We start from the raw sequence: 19,833 nt of genomic DNA, 5'->3' as shown, positions 1-19,833 counted from the left end.
TCAGACAGCAGTAACCACGGCGACCACCAGAGACCGGTCAGATTTAGAACCGGATGAACTTTAGCTACTAATTACTGATACTGTTACCATGACGACACCGACACCACAAAAAGAGTCAGAAGACGACAAACTCACTGATGATGTTTACATGGCTGATCAAAATGAATCCTCCAGTAATAGGTCAGGTCAGGTCAGGTGACTTTATTTGTGGTCGTAGGTAGATTTATTTTGCAGCAAAACAGAACAGAGGGCGTCCATGTTAGTAAAACATTTGACAATAAAAACACTAAAAACACTGACAGAGTGCGTATGCAAAACAAAGAGATGACACAGACACAGACGGGTACTCACAAGCTTACTAAAAGACTAAAAACTAAAAACAGGACTCAAGAGAAACCACTAAAAGACCGTCAGCACAAAATCAAGGTGCAAAGGGCAAATAAATAATTTCCATTAATAAATAAATAAATAAATAAATAAATATGTGCAAACGCTGCTAAGCTTTGTTCAAGTGGACAGTCACAGCTGGAACAAAGCTGTTCCTGCAGCGCTTTGTCCTACATCTTGGGACTTTGACCAGAAGGTAGGCGCTGGAATTCGTTAGACAGAGGAAAAAGTGTGGAAAATGTGGAAAAAGGCCTTATATCCACATGGAATATGATGTTTACACAACCCAAAGAAAATTAGGATCATTGTGGTATTAGGAGTAATGGTGGTGGGAAATGAGTGATAAACGTACTGAGTCCCGTTCTGACGCCTGCTGTTGCAGAAACATGAGGGTGGAGTTCTGTCTCTGCTGGAGGAGGAGAAGAAGAAGAGCACAGAGGGAGAAGAGGAGAAGAAGAAGAAGGAGGAGCTGTACGCGGCGATGGCGGCGTCTCTGAGCGAAGGCTGGTTCCTGCTGCTCCGCCTGCTGGAGAGGCGACAGGAAGTCCTGACGCTGGCCGCCGACTTCTACAGCCGGGCGCTGCAGGTGAGGCAGGGCGCCGGCTTCTGATTGGCTGACTGACACACAACACGACCATGTGAAACATCATTTTTTTGCTGTTTTATCTGCTGAGGTTACGTGTTTCCCAGGCTCCTGTTGCACCTTGAATCTAACAAGTCGTTTTAGATTATTAATGAGCTGCCGGCTACTCATTGGCTGGTAATACTGGTGGCCCCACCCTCCTGCCTGCTGCCTCGTGGTGTGTGTGAGCGGGCTGATGCTAATTCAATGCGCATGACGGAGACCACCTGGTTTCCGTTCTGGTGCCTGAACCTGAAGGATGAGACTCACCGGGATTTCTCTCTTCACGTCAGAGTCACATGGTCACGTTTAGACAACAGAAGCGCGTGGTTAAGGCTGGGAATGGCAACCAAACAAAACCTGGACCCGGTCTCGGTCATACCCGAGCGGTCTCGGTGGTCTTGCTACAGGTTCCACCTCCCTGCGCAGACAAACCACAGGGCACCTGTGGTTTCTAACAGCTGCATTTTGCTTCGGTATCAGATGCAGAACGCCGTGACAAAGCATCGGTATTTGAGGAGCTGGGAGTGAGAATGTGTCGGTGTTTTGGGGCGATCGGATCGCAATTCATCTTCAAAGCATCTTGGGTGCAGAGCCACTGTGTTTCTATGGGTTCAAGTTCTATGTGATCACTATCCAGACACCTGGGACGCAGGTGAGCACCAGAGTTGAGCCCAAACCCTGTGCTGTGTTGGGTTGCCTTCTTTAAGAACTCTACTCCAAGAGCTGCACTGTGAGAACTCTTAAAGAACACCTGAAGGATACTTGAAGAACTCCACGTTGAGAAATGTACTGCAAGAACTCGACTTTAAGGACTTCGAGTTCCATCGAAAGAGATCATTTTTCAAAAGATCTGCAGGTTGACAGTCTGAGATCAACAGAATGCATCACAGAGATTTCAGATCTGTCACTCAGACAAACAAGGCTCATGGACTTTTACTGGTAGAAGAAAAAATGTGTTCAGCCCATTGAAGTTCCAGCTTCAAGGTGGTTTTTCTCCACTGATCAGGACAGGAACCAACATAAGAGACCAGAGTGTCTGATCTGACTGCAGGCAGAAGCTGCAGGACCTTTCATGTTGGACAGTTTTAGGCTGCGGTCGAAAACTGTCAAAAAAAGGAGAAGACATGAAGGAAACGGGAAAGGAAGCGTTTAGAGACCCGGAGCAGCTCTGAGATCCTTCCACCTCGCCTCTCAGGCAGGAACCTTCCTGACAGCAAAGATCATCTGACGGAGCCTCAGTTTCAGACAAACAACAGCTGAGCGGTCACATGACCTCCAGCAGCACCTCCAGCAGCGACCTCACTTCCTGCAGCAATGACAAGACAGGCAGCCGAGTCGGAGGTCAGAGGTCAGAGGTCATGGCAGCAGGTGGACGGATCATCACCACCAGAAGAAAACCTCGTAACTCCAGGACTGAGTTTGCTTTTTCCTTTCAGCAACCTCTGTTTTTAAATACGCATGTTTATTGTTTTGTGCAGGGGTGTATGTGCAGCATTTTGCCAACACACACACACCCCGTCCAGCTGATGTGGTCAGGACCAGGCCCTGTTTATGCAAGGTGTTTCCAACATGGCCTTCATCGCACTGCTGTGTGTGTGTGTGTGTTGAGGTCTCGAGTGTTTTCACTCGAATGTAAACAGCGCCCCCATGGGGACAACAAACCCCACCAGCATCTGAGGGCATGTCTCCAGTATAACCAGTGCTTACTGCCGCTGTGCTGCTGACTGGTCCTGAGGGTCACACTGAGCTCTGGACCCAGCTGCAGACTGACCTGCAGCTCCGTCACATGATGAAGAAGATGATGATGATGATGATGATGATGATGATGATGATGAAGGTGATGATGATGGCTTTTAAAAAAATTAGTAAAGGGTATGGAGAGTTTGTAATTGGCTTCCTTCTCAGCCAGATCAGTTTCATATGTTTTGTTTTGTGTGTTTTATTATGGGCGTTCCAAACTGGTTTGTTGTGAGTCAACTTGGCCTTGCTGGTTAAAAAAAAAGGTTAAATAAAATGAGTGAAAAGTTTCTTACTCTTCCTCACATGTAGTTTCCATGTTTCACCTTCTGCTGAAAAGTCAGCAGGGAAACTGAACACAGAGCTGCTGTGTGATTTACTGAACAGTGACGACTGGAGATGTGCACCTGAGAACAGAGTTAGTCCATCATAGTAATAATTATAATAATAATAATGATAAACGTGCTTATAGCATTCATAACTTTATTATTAAGAGCTTCACAAGGTGGAAACCAGCAGCAACACTTTCAAAGTAAAAGTAACAGGATGTGAAGACACGTACAGGGGGTGACTGCTGAGGAGCCCGAGGTGGAGCTTGTGGCAACGTGAAGCTCCTCTGCTGACCTCAGTGAGGATCATAGCTCCTCCTGCTCCATGAGGCCTCCAAACCTCAGTGAGGCTCACAGCTCCTCCTGCTCCTCTGCTGCTCATGCTGGATGTTGACCAGACGCCTGTTGGCCAATCAGAGTGAAATCTGAGTGACTTTGTCTTTGTCCCGTCACCAGTTTCAGACAAACCTGCTGCAGACATGACGGGACCTCCTGCTAGCAAACACAACAAACACAACTCTGCTGGAGGAGGGGATAAAATGAAAGATAACACTTTATAATAACCACCATTAATAAACTATAAATTGATAATTAATTCGTCTTAAGGTGATTGCTATTTTCAGCTAACAAAGAATTAAATGATAACCAATGTAATAATTAACAGGTTATTGTTGCACACATTATGACATTTTATTTGCTATATTCAATACTTGTTAATGATCAGCTGATGATTTGTAAAACTTTAGAGATCGTTTGTTAAACATCCACAAACATCACACAGGCAGATATTATATAACTCTTTGTTCATGTGTAATAACTGGTTTATAAACATCTATAAACGTTATTCTGATGGTTATGTTCATAACACTTAAATACCTAATAAATATCATGTAGCGCAACATTAAACATTATTTGGATGGTCTTTATAAAGCTGACAAAGTATTTCTGAACCGCTTAACGAGCTCTAATAACGATGAGCTGCTGTTTGAAGGGAAACAGGTCAGCAGCAACAGACGCTCTTCATTTCTCTGTCAGATGTGAGCTGTCAGATAGAAACAGTTTCTACTGAGTTCTACTGCTTTCTGCTCAGCCCGGCTCAGCCCGGCTCAGCCCGGCTGCGGCTGCTTTTGCTGTGGAAAAACGCCTCGGACAGCGGCAGGTGATGTCATGCTTTTTCTTGTTTTATCGCTGGAAAACAGGAAAAGTTGGAGCCGCTGCAGACTCGGAGCTGCAGGGTTCGGGCTGGTGGTTTCTGTGTTTTTATCAGCGGAGCGGCGGCTTCCTGCTGCAAGAGCCCAGCTGCTGCCAGGAAACAGATCATCATCATCCCTGTGACGGTGAAACTGAACTGGACGGTGGAAAAGAGTTGCTTTTTGCAATGCCGCCTTATGACCCTTCAAAATAAAGCAATGCCAGCTTGTGACCCTTCAAAATAAAGTGCTGGCTCATGACCCTCTGCACAGCGTAAAGAATGAGCCCCTGTTCAGGTTATTTCATTTGCTTAATTATTATAGTTAGTATTTGATGAGGAAAAAACAAAACAGTAAATTCTGAGAAAATAATCAGGATAATTTGCATTCTGATTTTTTTTTTTTTTTTTTTTTTTTTAATTTCCTGTTTGTCTTATTCACCTTGTGACCCCCAGCACCTCTCCTGTGACCTGTTGGGGTTCCCAACCTGCAGGTTGAGAACCACTGCACTATAGAACATCATCCAACAGAATGTAAAGAACATTATAAAAACAGTAGAACAATAATAAAAATAAAAAAGTAAAACTACAGTTTGCCAGTATCAGTCTCAGTTAAGACAATGGACATCTGTAAGACTTTATGATGAGAACAATAATGTCTGTCTGTCTGTCTCTCTGCCTGTCTGTCTGCCTGTCTGTCTGCAGTTTGCTGGCAGTATTGATGCAGCAGAGGAGCTGCAGGCTGGATCTCAGCAGGACAAACTGACTGACCTACAGCTGACATACAGCTCTGTGAGGAGAGGTACAAATACTACAAATACTATAAATACTACAAATACTGTAAATACTGCAAATACTGTAATACTAGAAATATTACAAATATTACAAATACTACCACTGTTCCTACTGCTGAACTGGTAGCAGATTTCTGTCTCTGAGGTGGTGTATGTGACGGCTCTGTGTGCAGATCTGCTGCTGAAGTCTCTGCAGGTCCTGAGCAGCAGCGGCATCCTGCTGCACAAACTCACACAGCTGCAGAGGACCGAGGCCCTCCAGAGGACAGGGGCGGTACTGCAGCACCCGCACACTGCAGGCCAGCAGCAGGAGGAGGAGGAGGAGGTGAGAAAGAGCTGAAAGATGAAAAGTGAAAAACAAAAATTAAATATTACTGTTATTTCTACTGCTGTTGTTATTTCTCTTCTATCCTGAGTTTCCTCTGGACACATGACTGTCAGAGCACTGTGACCTCTGACCTTTAACCTCATCGTTGCTGCTGGTTTGTACTGTTGGTGATGTACTGATGCTTTTGCCTCCTGTTCCCAGAGCTCCCAGAGCTCCCAGTCGGGCTGTGTGGGTGCAGAGCGTCTGGAGCGGCTGGTGGAGCTCCTGCAGGACAGGAGGAGGAGAGTGGACCAGGCCCTCAGCCTGCAGCTGGAGCAGCTGGAGAATGGCATCATGGTCCGCCAGTGGGAGGAGCAGAGCAAACAGGTTGGCAGTGATCAGCATCCCGTCAGGCAGCACGACGAAAAACAGCTGGTGTTGGTAGAGAGTTTTTCAGCCCTCGACCTCCTTACAGACCTGCAGAACCTGAAGTGGGCGTGGCCTGAGAGGAGGTGGGCGTGTCCCAATGAGTGTGAGAAGTTTATATGTTGTTCTTTAGCCTGGGACAAACCTCGCATCAAAATTTTGTGACTTTGCACTAATGGGTTGGGACGTTCTGTGTTTTTTGTGGAAGGCCACGCCCACTGCCACGCCTCTTTTTTGGAAGGGTATTTTCTGCGATTGTATTTTTAATGTAATGTCACTCTTCTTTCACGGCTAATTTACTTGATTTCTCTCAAAACCATGGGGAAAAGGCTATGATTCAAATAGATAGAATAAAATAAGCAGGAAACTGATATTTAAAAAAAAATCCAAGAAAATGACCAACAAAACATTTCTTAAAAATGCCCCCAAAATATTTCTAATGATTAAAATGAGATATTTAAAGATCAGGTCAGTGGTGCAGGATCAGGTTTCTAGTTTCTGATGCCTTTGATAAACATTTAAACTCACCTCGCTGAGGATCCCCTGCACGACCCTCCAGGACCTCTGTGGGGGTCCGCGGACCCCACTTTGAAAACCCCTGTGTTATTGCAGTGTATTATACGGAGGCAGTGTGTGTCCGATGTCAGTGAGCTGGTTGATCGGTTTCGTATCGGTGTGTATCGCTCTGAGGCGGTGAGTGTATATTTAGTGTTTTATATTTACTGTATATTGAAATAGTGGCTGCAGTATATTCTATATCAGTGTATATTATATTTCTGTATGTCAGCAGTCGTCATGTGTTCTGCCTCTAAATATAAAAGCTGCACATCACATGCTGCTGCTCCACACGCCGATCAGCAGCCACATGTTTTTTCCTATAATGCCATGCGTTCAACTCCTGCTCACTAAAGAGTCAGTGTGACACAGATGTTCACAGCACAGCACAGCAGGAATTCACTGCATGTCTATCCATACATGTATATCTATGTAGGTATGTACACACCCAGTGTCACTTCATCAGCTCCACCTGTACAGTCTAATCTAATCTAATCTAATCCAGCTGTTGTGCCATACAGTTTCCTCTCCTGCTGCCTATAATGCTCAGCTTGTCTTGTTGTCACGGTAACAGAGGTGTTCATTCACTTCTGTGTTTGGCATTGAGCTCATAGTTAGTGTTGCTGTTGGACTGGACTGCACTTTACTGACAGCTGTTTCCACTATTCTGTCCCCCCTCATGGATATAAATAAGGAGGACAAAATACTAGAAACCCCTCTCAGTATAATGTAGTCCAGTAGCAGACCTCTGCAAACTACAACCTCAGTAATAAACACAGAGTTAAAGTGGCACATTCTGCACAATGTCAACACAGACTGAACATTATAAACTTTGTTAAAAGGTAGAGTTTATGGCAGAGCTGTTCAGAGCTGTCATTCCTGTAAATTTCCAACCAGCAACGTTTCACATTTTTAACAAAGATTACTTAAAACTGGAGCCTCAGCTCGTGTCCCGCTCCTGATCCGCCATCTAAACCTTCACATGATGAGATCTGAAGCAAAGTATGAAATTTTAAAATCACAAGCTTTATTGCTCTTTACATTTTCATGACATGAACATCCCTTTGATTATTTAACATGATTTTTACATGTTAACAGATATTACATGTGGACATAAAGCTGCATTCTCAAAAGCCTTGACAATAACGCATTGTGAAGCAGAAAATGAAAAGACACCTGATCTGTTTAACATCCTCACTGAAGACAGAGAAATCCCCTGAAAACATCACATGTAAATAATTTGTAGTGATTACTGTGCTGTGAATGACGTGCAACTGCAGGAAAAATAAAACAAGCTGGAGCATGTTGCAGAGAAAGCCGACACCCCGGCGGCTCACCTGGTGGAGCGAGTGCTGCAGAGGCCGTCCGTCTGTCTGCACGCTCACATAAAGCAACGACAACAAAATCATCTTCAAAAGATAAAAGAAGCAGAGCACAGTGAGGGTGACAGCAGTGTGTGTGTGTGTGTGTGTGTGTGTGTGTGTGTCTGAAGAGGAAAGCTGCAGCTGTCAGAGACGACAGCTCAGCAGCTGCAGGATGACACACACACTCCTGGTGTGTGTGAGCAGGACTGACAGACTGACGCCACGCAGTGTGTGTGAGCAGGACTGACAGACTGACGCCGCGCAGTGTGTGTGAGCAGGACTGACAGAAAGTGTGTGAGGAAACCAGCAGCTGGTGGCTTCAACACACCTGACTGAGTGACGGGCGGCTGGGAGCTTCCACTGCCCCGAAAATCCAGTTTTAGCCTGAAAACGAAGCAGGTACATATTTGCCTGCTGTGAAATCTTCAAATAACAGGCGAAATCAAAAAATACACCCTCACATGGGCAGAGAGATAAGCATGAGAGGTTCAGTCTCCAGTCATGGAGACAGAGACGGCAGTCGAGCTTCTCCTTCCCTGTCAGAGAACTTCTCAGGCTCAGACTCAGATCACTTCTTGTTTTTCTTCTTGCAACGTCAATAATCTGTTTCCAACACTACTCAACAGGTTTATGTTTTGTTCCCACATGAAGACAGTTTGTGATGTTCTGCTGGTTCTGTGTGCAGCTGAAGGTGTGGTTCCAGTCCCGGGCTGAAGTCCATCTGTCCTCAGACCAGCTGGGCTCCTCTCTGCCTGAAGCCCAGAAGCTGCTCCACCAGCACAGAACGTTCCAGGCTGAGGCCCAGGTACCCAGTCCACCAGAGCCTCTAGAACCACCACAACCTCTAGAACCACCAGAAGGGGTGTAGAACCACCACAACCTCTAGAACCACCAGAACCGCTAGAACCACCAGAGCCTCTAGAACAAGGGTGTCAAACTCGTGCCATGGAGGGCCGAGAGGCTGCAGGTTTTCATTCCAACCAACAACTCCTACAGGTGATTTCACTGATCACCCTACCTCCAAACAGAGAGGCGGGACTAATCAGTGAAATCACCTGGTGGAGTTGTTGGTTGGAATGAAAACCTGCAGCCTCTCGGCCCTCCATGGCACGAGTTTGACACCCCTGCTCTAGAACTACCACAACCTCTAGAACCACCAGAAGGGGTGTAGAACCAGCAGAATCACTAGAACCTCTAAAACCACCGAACCGGTGTAGAACCACCAGAACCATTAGAACCACTGGAACCAGTAGGACCAATGTAGCTGGAATACCACTAGAACCAATGGAACTAGTATAACCACTAGCACCTATATAATCAGTAGAACCAGTAGAACCAGTGGAACCAGCATAACCAGCATAACCAGTGTAACCAGTAGAACCAATATAACCAGTAGAACCAGTGTAACCAGTCCAGGCTGTGGCTCCATGCTGCTGCTGTTTATTTCTGATAATCTTGGTTTATTCATAAAGTTAAGGAGGAAGGTTACTTAGCATGCTGGTGTTGCGTTTCCATTGCGATGTGTCCCAGCTGGCAGCCAATGAAACTGGATATGCTAATGAGGTGTTCCAGGAAACAGCTGTTAAGTTAAGGCCTTGAGCAGAGCTGCAGCTCAGTGATGTGCAGCGAGCAGAACGCTAACAGCACCAAATGTTATTTGCATTTTATTATTTTATCATCATTATCATAAAAATCATTCCGTTTCCCCCACAGTGGTGCTGTGTGCAGTAACAAGCCTGTCGGTCTCTCTGTCTGTCTGTCTGCAGGACTGGACCGGGAAGGTGGACCAGCTGCTGGCCAAAGCCTCTGAACTGCAGCCGGCGCCGGAAAAAGTACGGAAAAATCCTCCTTTCAGAGTAAAAGTCCTAGTTTCAAAATGTTCCTACAGTAACAGTCCAGCAGTCAGCGCAGTGTGAAAAGTGAAGAACGGTTCCTTTCAGAGAGTTCAGTTCTCACTGTGTGAACCTGTAAGAATATTTTCATGTCAGCATTCCAGCAGATGCACATCCTGCAAATAGTAAAAAAAAGAAAAAAAAAAAAAGAAAGAAAATTTGCAGAAATAGTTTAACAAAATTGCAATTGTCCGGAGCGTTCTGGGGGTCCAGGGGGTTCTGGGGGTCCGGGGTGTTCTGGGGGTCTAGGGGTAGTTCTGGGGGTCCGGGCAGGGTGTTGTGGGGTTCGGGGCGTTCTGGGGGTCCGGGGTGTTGTGGGGTTCCAGGGTATTCTGGGGGTACAGGGTGTCGTGAGGTTCCAGGGAGTTCTGGAGGTCCGGGGTGTTCTGAGGGTCCAGGGGGTCTGGGGCGTTGTGGGGGTCTGGGGTGTTCTGGGGGTCCGGGGGGTCTGGGGCGTTGTGGGGGTCCGGGGTGTTGTGGGGGTCCAGGGCGTTCTGGGGGTCTGGGGGGTTCTGGGGGTCCGGGGGGTTCTTGGGGTCCGTTGTGTGAAAGGTTGGGAACTCTGGACTGGATCCCTCCCTGGCGTGGCCTGAGCTCCTGTCCTCCTCGTCCACAGGCCCAGGAGCTGCAGCAGCTGCAGGAGCGGCTCTGCAGCAGGATGAAGCTCCGTGACGCTCAGCTGCAGGACAGCAACGCTTTCTTCTCCTCAGCTGAGCAGGTAACACGGCGGGGTCGAGGGTTCCAGTCCCTGTGAGGCTCAGGGGCTCGGGGTGCTCTGGAGGCAGCCATTGGTCAGATTACACACTAAACAAAACAAAAACCGGACGAGGTCTCCGTAAGACAGAATGTAAAAACTAAAAGGAGAACTGTGTGTCCAGTTTGCCGATGTTCTCCTGTTGGACGACACGCAGAGGAAACAGTTATATTATGAGGAATAAGCAAATATTGACAGATCAAATCAACAATGAGGTAGCTTTGTGGTGAACACTGCCCCCTGCTGACCAGGCAACACACACACACACACACACACACACACACACACACACACACACACACACACACACACACACACACACACACACACACACACACACACACGCACAAAAGAGCCAGTGGAGGCTTTAACACACAGGTACACGGCAGGAAATTCAGCAAACAGGAAGTGAAGTGAGACAGCTTCTCTTCTCTGTTACTATGGTAACCTGACACCTGTGCAGATGCTATTTACTTCTCTCCTTCTTAGTTAACACCTGAGCTGTGGTTACTATGGTGATTGTGTGTCTCCAGGCTTTGTGGTGTTGCCAGATTACCATGTTAACTTTAATTGCAGCTCATAAAAAAGTGGAAATCAGGATGCACCGAAAGCAACCACAAAAGTGCTGAGGAGGGAAACTGCTGCAGTGTGCGGAAAACCTTGCTGAACTGAAGTTAAGTTGCATTCTTGTTCAAGCACATTTGTGTGTATGTGTGTGTGTGTGTGTGTGTGTGTGTGTGTTTTGTATAAACCTACAACACTGTGAAAAAAATTTTAAGGCTGTAGATTTTCTGCACAAAGTAGTGCAGAAAAAGTTCCCTCTTCAGCACTTTTGTAAATGTGTTTGCAGGTGTTTCATGTGTGGTCAGGTTACCATGGTAACTGTGTTGCAGGTTGGCTCGGCGGTGTGGTCAGGTCACCATGGTAACTGTGTTGCAGGTTGGCTCGGCGGTGTGGTCAGGTCACCATGGTAACTGTGTTGCAAGTTGGCTCAGCGGTGTAGTCAGGTTACCATGGTAACTGTGTTGCAGGGCTCGGCGGTGTGGTCAGGTTACCATGGTAACTGTGTTGCAGGGCTCGGCGGTGTGGTCAGGTTACCATGGTAACTGTGTTGCAAGTTGGCTCGGCGGTGTAGTCAGGTTACCATGGTAACTGTGTTGCAGGGCTCGGCGGTGTGGTCAGGTTACCATGGTAACTGTGTTGCAAGTTGGCTCGACGGTGTAGTCAGGTTACCATGGTAACTGTGTTGCAGGGCTCGGCGGTGTGGTCAGGTTACCATGGTAACTGTGTTGCAAGTTGGCTCGGCGGTGTAGTCAGGTTACCATGGTAACTGTGTTGCAGGTTGGCTCGGCGGTGTGGTCAGGTCACCATGGTAACTGTGTTGCAAGTTGGCTCAGCGGTGTAGTCAGGTTACCATGGTAACTGTGTTGCAGGGCTCGGCGGTGTGGTCAGGTTACCATGGTAACTGTGTTGCAGGGCTCGGTGGCGTGGTCAGGTCACCATGGTAACTGTGTTGCAGGGCTCGGCGGTGTGGTCAGGTTACCGTGGTAACTGTGTTGCAGGGCTCGGAGGTGTGGTCAGGTCACCGTGGTAACTGTGTTGCAGGGCTCGGCGGTCTTGGCGGGGGTCCGGTCGCAGGTCGCGGCTCTGAAGCTGCGGAGCATCAGTTTGTCTGAACTGAGCAGGAAGCAGGAGGAGCTGCAGGCGACGATCCAGGAGGCGACGACTCCGACGCTGCAGAGCGGACGCAGACTGCTGCAGCACGCCGCCGCCGCTGACAGGTAGGAGGAACCACACAGCACTGCCACTACCAACACATACCGGATACACACCTGCACACACACACACACACACACACACACACACACACAGCGTGAACACCTGCAGCTCATCAGATCAGTCATTAAACATCACTGTCGAGAAACACCTTCACAAACCACATCAAAGATATTTTCTTCTGCGCTTGTAGTGAGCAGGTGGTGGTGGTGCAGAGGATGATGGGAAATATCCATGAGCAAGCAGACAGTGTGAGCAGAGAGTGCCACGCCCTCCGAGACCTGACCAATCAGAGACAGCAGCTGGTGTCATCATGCCAAGACCTCATAGAGAAGGTAGAACCACTTAATCTGAGGCTTCAGGCCAGTTCATTAACCCGTGGGACAGTTTCATCACACACAGCATGACAAGAGGAAAGTTACAGCTTCACAAAATAAGATACAGCAAGTAGAAAGAATAAAACATAAAACAGCTGATGAATACAATCAAACTGAGGAAGAACATGATGGAAACTTATGGATTTGGGCTTTATTCTGTCCTTCCAGAGCAAACAGAGCTAAAACTTTCTGGAAAAATCTCTTCCAACATGTTGATCTTCTTCAGTGAGGGGGGGGACAGGAAGCCATGGGGCTGATGGGAAATGTAGTCTTGTAGTCACTGACATGACAATGTCCCTGGTCAGTTCTTCAACTCTATCTCTCTCTCTCTCTCTCTGTGTGTGTGTGTGTGTGTGTGTGTGTGTGTGTGTGTTTGCGTGCAGGTCTCATGCTGGCTGAAGTGCAGCAGCAGTGTTTTGGGTAGCAGCACTGAACCAGGACAGCAGCTGTGTGAGGCTGAGGACACTCTGAACACACACCTGCAGCTCCACACACAGGCCGAGGTACACACACACACACACACACACACACACACACAGAGCAGATCTGACTGGTTCCAGTGTGGTTTGGTTGATTTGTGTGTGCAGGCTGCAGGTCGTGATGTGGAGAACATGAAGCAGATCTTGGATCAGATCAGGGCTCTGCAGAACCCCAAGACAGACAACAGCAGCAGAACCAGCAGAACCAGCAGTACAGAACAGACTGACAGAACCAGTACACCAGAACCAGACAGAACCAGTCCACGGCCTCCCAGCAGAACCAGCAGCCTGTCTCCTCTGAAGGCCCTGACCGAGCAGCTGAAGAGAGGCAGCAGGTCCAATTCACCTGCTGCCGACCAGACCAGCAGAGCCAGTCTGTCTGCTCTGGATCTATCCCGTCAGGTCGATGTGGTTCTGGAGGAACTGCAGAGTCTGAACAAGAAGGTCGAGTCCAACCTGCAGCTGCTGCGCCCGTACGTCACTTTCCTCAGGACGGCAGAGCAGGTCAGTAGAGTCTGATCTACTCTGTTCTGTTCTATAATGAGAAGCTGTCAACAGCATCAACAGGCAACGCTGCCATCAGCACAAATAAAGTGAACAGAGGATGATTAATACTGATCCTACAGAAACGTTTTTCTGCTGCAGTTACCACACATGAAAGACACGAAAAGGGGAAAAAAAACTAGAACATGTGAAGGAGTCGAAAGAGGGAAGAAACTGGTTAAAAATAAATGAAATAAAGAGAAGATACAGCACCAGATTAAAAAGTGGGCAAATAAAAAAAAAGTTAAACAGTGGTGACTGAAAAGGTGAGGGTGAGTTTGGTGCTGTGCTGTGCAGGTGGAGGAGGAGCTCTGCAGCAGGAGAACACAGCAGGGGGAGCAGCAGGAGCAGGATGGCACCAGTAACAGCAGTGACACCAGCTCCAGTGTCCCAGTGCAGCAGGGCGACGCTGGCTGGCAGGCCACGCTGCAGATGTTCCTCACCGCCCAGGAGCTGGGAAACAACTGCATCAACACCGTTACCACGGTAACCAACTCACTGCCAGGAAGCAGGTCATTGATAAGATTAGATTAGATTACTAGTCCAAAATAAAAGCACGTACATTCAAAACAAAAATGTCAGGACCCAACTAGCCTCCACATCAAAATAAAAGCATTCACATTTATGCTGAAATGAAAACAAACTGACAAACCAAATCTGTAACAACAGTAATCTGTGTGTGTGTGTGTGTGTGTGTGTGTGTGTGTGTGTGTGTGTGTGTGTGTGTCAGGTGGGTGGGGAGGGGCTGGATGTGCAGTTCATGGTGTCGGTGGTCCGGCAGACGTTGGAGCGTCTCAGCAGACGTAAACAGGAAGTAACAAAGCTGCTCAACCAACAGCAGACAGACAGGAAGTACAGGGAGCGACTGAGCAAGGTACTGCACTGTAACATACTGTGCTACACTGTACTACACTGTATTATACTGTACTACAGTGTACTATACTGTACTACACTGCACTATACTGTACTACAGTGTGCTACACTGCACTACACTGTACTACACTGTACTACACTGCACTACACTGTGCTGCACTGTACTACACTGCACTACACTGTACTACACTGTACTACACTGCACTACACTGTACTACAGTTTCAAACACACCTGCGGTGATGAGGTCAGCGTACCTGTGTCCTGCGGTGATGAGGTCAGCATACCTGTGTCCTGCGGTGATGAGGTCAGCGTACCTGTGTCCTGTGGTGATCAGGTTGTGTTTCCTGTCAGACGGAGCAGGATCTGCGCGGCGTGTCGGAGCTGCTGGCCGCCTGCAGCAGCATGGAGCTGGGCTGCAGCCTGCAGACCTGCAACCTGCTGGACCGCTTCACCCGGGCCAAGCCACACTTCACCGTGAGTCCACCTGGACCCAGACTGTGTGTGTGTGTGTGTGTGTGTGTGTGTGTGTGTGTGTGTGTAGGAGTGGCTCTTGCTGCTGACCTTTTGATATTGCTGCCTGATCTTGGGGTAGAAACATGATGCTGTTTTCTCTCTGCAGCAACTTGATGCTGATGTTGAGTTCCTGCTGAAGAGCCGGGAGCTTCCGACTTCAGGAGTCCAGGAGAGAGAGGAGGACGAAGATGAGGGAGGAGAGAATGAGGAGGAAGTGGAGGTGTACGAAAGCAAGGAGAAGGTGAAGGAAGAGAAGAAGAAGAAGAAGAAGGAGGATAAGGAGGTGTGTGAGGTGCTGAAGCTCCACCAGCAGGTGAAGCAGAAGATCCAGCAGTGTGAGACGCTGCTCGCTCTGGCCAGCAGCTTCCACCAGAACGCCTCGCAGGTCAGACCCTCAGCATCCAGCGTAGAGCAGGCTGTTCCAATCACCACAGAGTCACAGTTACAGTCTGTAGAATGAAACAGGGTTAGGAGAAGGTGATAGAAAAATTTTAAAAAGCATCAGAATGTTTGTTGTCCAATCAAAACTTAGCTTAGCTTTGATTTTCGGTATGAATCCTTAACTCGGGGCTAACTGTTAGCCTAGTTAGTTTAGAGCTAAGGAACCCATATGTGAAAAGAGCGTTTAACAAAGTCTGGGAGGAGCTGTTCCAAGTGTGAAAAGGCAGTTAGGCCTTAGACCGGGGACGTAGCCGGACACATACCAGATATCCAGCTGAATGAACCTGGATCACTTTTATAAAATGCTGACACGTGAATTTCAAGCTGCATTTTTTTTTTCTATGAAAATAAAATGTAACCAGGGATGAAAAAACAAAATATTATACACAAGCAGAAGTGGAATTCAATAGTTTTATTTTATTTTATTTTATTTTTTACATGACAGATCATATGATATCATAAACTGTATGATGTTGCAATTTTAGATGCAGTATAAAAATATAAAGTAGACCAGAGTTCAAACTTGTTTTCATGGGAAAAAATCATAAAATAAAATGAAATTCAATAAATGATCTAAATCCATACGATTAGTTTTAAATGATATTTTGATGTCACAATTTAATATGTAAAAAAAGTACAATTACTGAAAAAACATTAGTTAGTACCAACATGCGTAGCTCAGAAACGCAGCCAAATTGATTTGGATGTTCCATCACCTGATGTGTTTTCGTCCTGTTGAAGAGCGCTTCACGGTCTTGCTGTGTGTGTGTGTGTGTCTCCAGCTGGAGGCGCTGTTGGGGGCTGAGCCTCTGGGTGCAGCGTCCTGTAGTGAGATGCTGCAGCTGCGACTGAACCAGCAGAGAGAGAGACAGCAGCTGGTCCAGAGTCTGTTCAGAGAAACCAGCACGCTGGGCCGGGACGTGTGCACCGCCTGTGTATGAGCACACACACACACACACACACACACACACACACACACACTCACTGTATGGGAACACATTCACACCATAGCAGCTCCTCCTCCTCCTCCAGGGGGCGATGTAGAGGCTAAAACTGGGCCAAACAGCTCAATGTGCCTGTCTGCCTGTCTGTGTGTCTGCAGGGTGAGACAGGCTTCAGCGTGGTGCAGCTGCAGCAGCGTCTCGTCTCTCTGGACAGACGCTTCGTGTCCTGGTTGTCTGAGGCCGGGCGACAGGAGGAGAGGCTGCAGGACGAGCTGCTCTGCTGCCTCCTCGCCAACCACATCAACGAGGTCAGAGCTCACCGCAAAAATCACAATCATCATGCGTTCTTTCTTCTCCGTGACGTTCTGTCCACCAGCACCCTCCAGTTGCTCTGCAGCTTTACAAATTAAACCATAAATAACAAGAAAAGAACTGAAGTTTTGGTTTGATGTGAATCACATAATCAAAGGTTCACGATGTAAATCAGCCGTCCTGATAAATCCTGAGCTCCATCAGCTGTTAATACTTCAGAAGCTAAAACTTTCCTTCTGTTTCCCCTGGAGAGTTTCCTCCGTCCTACAGGTTTTAATTTTGGTGCTTAAATGTGCCACCATATTTGCTGCAGTGACATCACTGAAAGCCCTTATTGTCTTTGTACAAGTACAACAATATTAGGAGCATTAATCCTGATCAGAGCGATTAATAAGACAATTTAACACAGACAACAAGCACATAATCAGTAAATATGAAACTAAAATAAAAGCTATAAAGAAAACAGTCACACATCAATGCAACACAATAAAGACATCAGCTGGAAAACACAGGTGCAGGTCTCGAAAACAGACAAATGGATAATTAATTTGGGCTAATTAATTAATTCTAAGATTTTCATTAGTTAATGTCTTGAGGCAATAGCCTGTACATGATTATTGATAAAATAATAAAGTCTTCATGAAATGACCTCACATGACCTCGACTTCCTGTCAATCAGAGCATCTTAAACAGTGGCATCATCATCCTGCTCTAGTGGCTGAAAATTAAATTATATTCAGCCAATAAAACCTTAAAACATCCTCTCTCATCCACCTGCCCCTTCAAAATAAAAGTTTCTTTCCCTCTCAAACTGAGATCCTGTGGGTTTGCACTTGTGAGTGATGCTTCCCTGCACCATGTCCCGCCCACACTTCCTGTTTCAACAGGAAATACATCAAATCAACAAAGTAAGAGTCCAATCATGGGGTCTTTAACTATATATATATATATATATATATATATATATATATATATAACTTGAGTGGCTGTTCACTTATGACCCCTTTGGCTGTGCTATCTATGTGTCAAGGGCTTGGAGGAGAAGACAGGATGCTTTGTTTAATCGATAATCTTCTGTTTATCCTAAGTATATTGTCTTGATGGTCTTGATTGTCTGACCTCCTTTTAGTTTTTCTTTGTGAAATTTGAATAACACCAGATATGGTGTCCTGTAAGCCCATGCGGGCTGGGCTAAAAAAATTCATTCATTCATTCATATAAACAAGCTGGGGTCGGAATCAAAGCTCTAATGTGACCAGCAGAGGGAGCTAAAGCCACCTCTGTGTGTGTGTGTGTGTGTGTGTGTGTGTGTGTGCGTGCGTGCGTGCGTGTGTGTGTGTGAGTGTGTGAATGTGTGTGTGTCAGTGTATAAATATATCTTTTCCACTAATAGACAGCCAGGCATGCAGAAGGGAAGACAGGAGTTCAGTGTGTGTGTGTGTGTGTGTGTGTGTGTGTGTGTGTGTGCGCGCTCTGCGTTGCCCAAGCCTCTCTCGCTCTCTCTCTCTCTCTCTCTCTCTCTCTCTGATGGACTAAAATAATGTTAGAAAAGCTGATTCTCTGCTTTAACAGACAGGTGGCAGAGTAAAGTAAAACTCCCAGCATGCAGTGCGTCAGTCTGAGTCTCCTGGAGGGGCGGAGCTCCGTTCCTCATCTGGTGTTTGATAATGATGATAATGGAGGTGGAAGGTCCAGAACCTGCCACAGGTGTAACAGATGTGCTGAGTGTGAAGGCCACATCATCATCATCATCATCATCATCATCATCATCATCATCAAACCGCCCCGTGAGCCCTCGTGCCCTGTGGATGGGGGCGTGGCTTCCAGGATGGCCACGCCCCCTTCACGATACTAACGTTCCATCACAGGATGAAACCTGAGCAGATTCACTGGATTTATTGTAAAAAATCTGATTGGTAAATTCACAAAAAGTTACTGTAACATTAGTAAATAATTAGCCAAAAGTATCTGAAAATTAGCAAAAAAGAAAAAAAAATATATGTCCAGATTTATTCAAATGTTTGCGAGAGGAATCTGATGCAGCTTGAGCTTTCCACAGGAAAAGAGGAGAAAAAAAACGAGCAAAAATTTATTTATTTACAATTAAATTACTAGAAAATGTAGCACAAAATTACTCCAAGAAATAATGAAAATAAAACATATTACCAATATGACCAAAGAATTCACCCAACAAAACATATTGCAATAATAAAATATAATATAATATAATATAATATAATATTCCTCTGTGTGTTCAGAATGTTTTGGCAGAATGGAGCTCCTTCTTTCTTCTTTCTTTACTTTAATCAAAACTTCACTGAGACACTGATGCTGGGTTTTCCTGTTGCCTGCCTGTTCTTTATGAGATATGAAAGTAAAGCGCGTTGTGGTTATTAAATCATGTGATCATCGTGGCTGAATTTCAGACAGCAGGTGTTTGTGTTTCACAGCGTTTGGCGGTGAGACCCTGCAGCCAGCCGAGTGTTTTCCTCCTGGCTCCTCCTCGCTGATATCTGACTCCACACTGACCTGCAGCTCCAGGGACACATTTTGGTTTGACTGGAGCCCGTAAAGGCCGGGCGCCACTCGCTGCCCACTCACACAGCACAGCACCCCTCACTGCTCCCAACTATTTTAAACGTTTTTACAACCATTCAAAGAACTTTTCAAAGCAGCAGTGACGCTGTGAAGCTGATTTGAGTGTGAACACAGCCGGCTCCAGAAACACACTTCTGAAACAAGAGAGCGCTGAGGCCGGGAGCCAGGGTGAAAGATACCTGCTGTGACATCACCACAGGAGGCGTGGCCTGACGTTTGAGTGCCTCAAGAAGCAGAGGCTTTAGTTCCTGCTGCTAATCCTGCTGAAATGAGGAATATGAGTATCATGCTAATCGATAAGGCAGATTTAGTGTTGAGTTGTCGTGAAATCAGCTGCTGGGACAGTTTATTGGTGGTATTTCCCTCCCCCATCTAAAAAAATATATATTTATTTACATATATTTATTTATTTGTTTTAACTTCCTCTTTACTACTACTACTACTAATAATAATAATGATAATAGTTACTTTGTATTTGTGTGTGTGTGTGGTTCTCCTCTGTTGCTCTGATACTGAACAGAGGCGTGGCACCACATGTTGTTTTCCTGAAAATGAAACTTCATGAAAGTATTTGAAACAGAAGTCAGCTGGTGAATGAAACAAACCATTTCAGAGGT

At 46.5% G+C, this 19,833-nt stretch overlaps 1 protein-coding gene across 1 annotated transcript in view; it reads left to right on the top strand.

The window, feature by feature from the left end:
* Positions 1-19,833, top strand: part of ccdc141 (coiled-coil domain containing 141) — a 41,096-nt gene that overhangs the window by 6,759 nt on the left and 14,504 nt on the right. Inside the window, exons 4-20 of the mRNA XM_030080537.1 lie at positions 770-973; positions 4,973-5,069; positions 5,235-5,386; positions 5,591-5,755; positions 8,399-8,518; positions 9,480-9,545; positions 10,222-10,323; positions 11,965-12,140; positions 12,329-12,470; positions 12,896-13,015; positions 13,100-13,495; positions 13,832-14,020; positions 14,265-14,408; positions 14,760-14,882; positions 15,028-15,306; positions 16,145-16,297; positions 16,465-16,614. Coding sequence (XP_029936397.1) covers positions 770-973; positions 4,973-5,069; positions 5,235-5,386; positions 5,591-5,755; positions 8,399-8,518; positions 9,480-9,545; positions 10,222-10,323; positions 11,965-12,140; positions 12,329-12,470; positions 12,896-13,015; positions 13,100-13,495; positions 13,832-14,020; positions 14,265-14,408; positions 14,760-14,882; positions 15,028-15,306; positions 16,145-16,297; positions 16,465-16,614 — 2,778 coding nt within the window. The remainder of the gene's footprint in view (positions 1-769; positions 974-4,972; positions 5,070-5,234; positions 5,387-5,590; positions 5,756-8,398; positions 8,519-9,479; positions 9,546-10,221; positions 10,324-11,964; positions 12,141-12,328; positions 12,471-12,895; positions 13,016-13,099; positions 13,496-13,831; positions 14,021-14,264; positions 14,409-14,759; positions 14,883-15,027; positions 15,307-16,144; positions 16,298-16,464; positions 16,615-19,833) is intronic.

The sequence above is a fragment of the Myripristis murdjan genome, chromosome 21, assembly GCF_902150065.1.
Source record: "Myripristis murdjan chromosome 21, fMyrMur1.1, whole genome shotgun sequence".
Lineage (NCBI taxonomy): Eukaryota > Metazoa > Chordata > Actinopteri > Holocentriformes > Holocentridae > Myripristis > Myripristis murdjan.
Note: the sequence above shows the minus strand (reverse complement) of the source record. Positions and strands in the feature narration are given on the sequence as shown.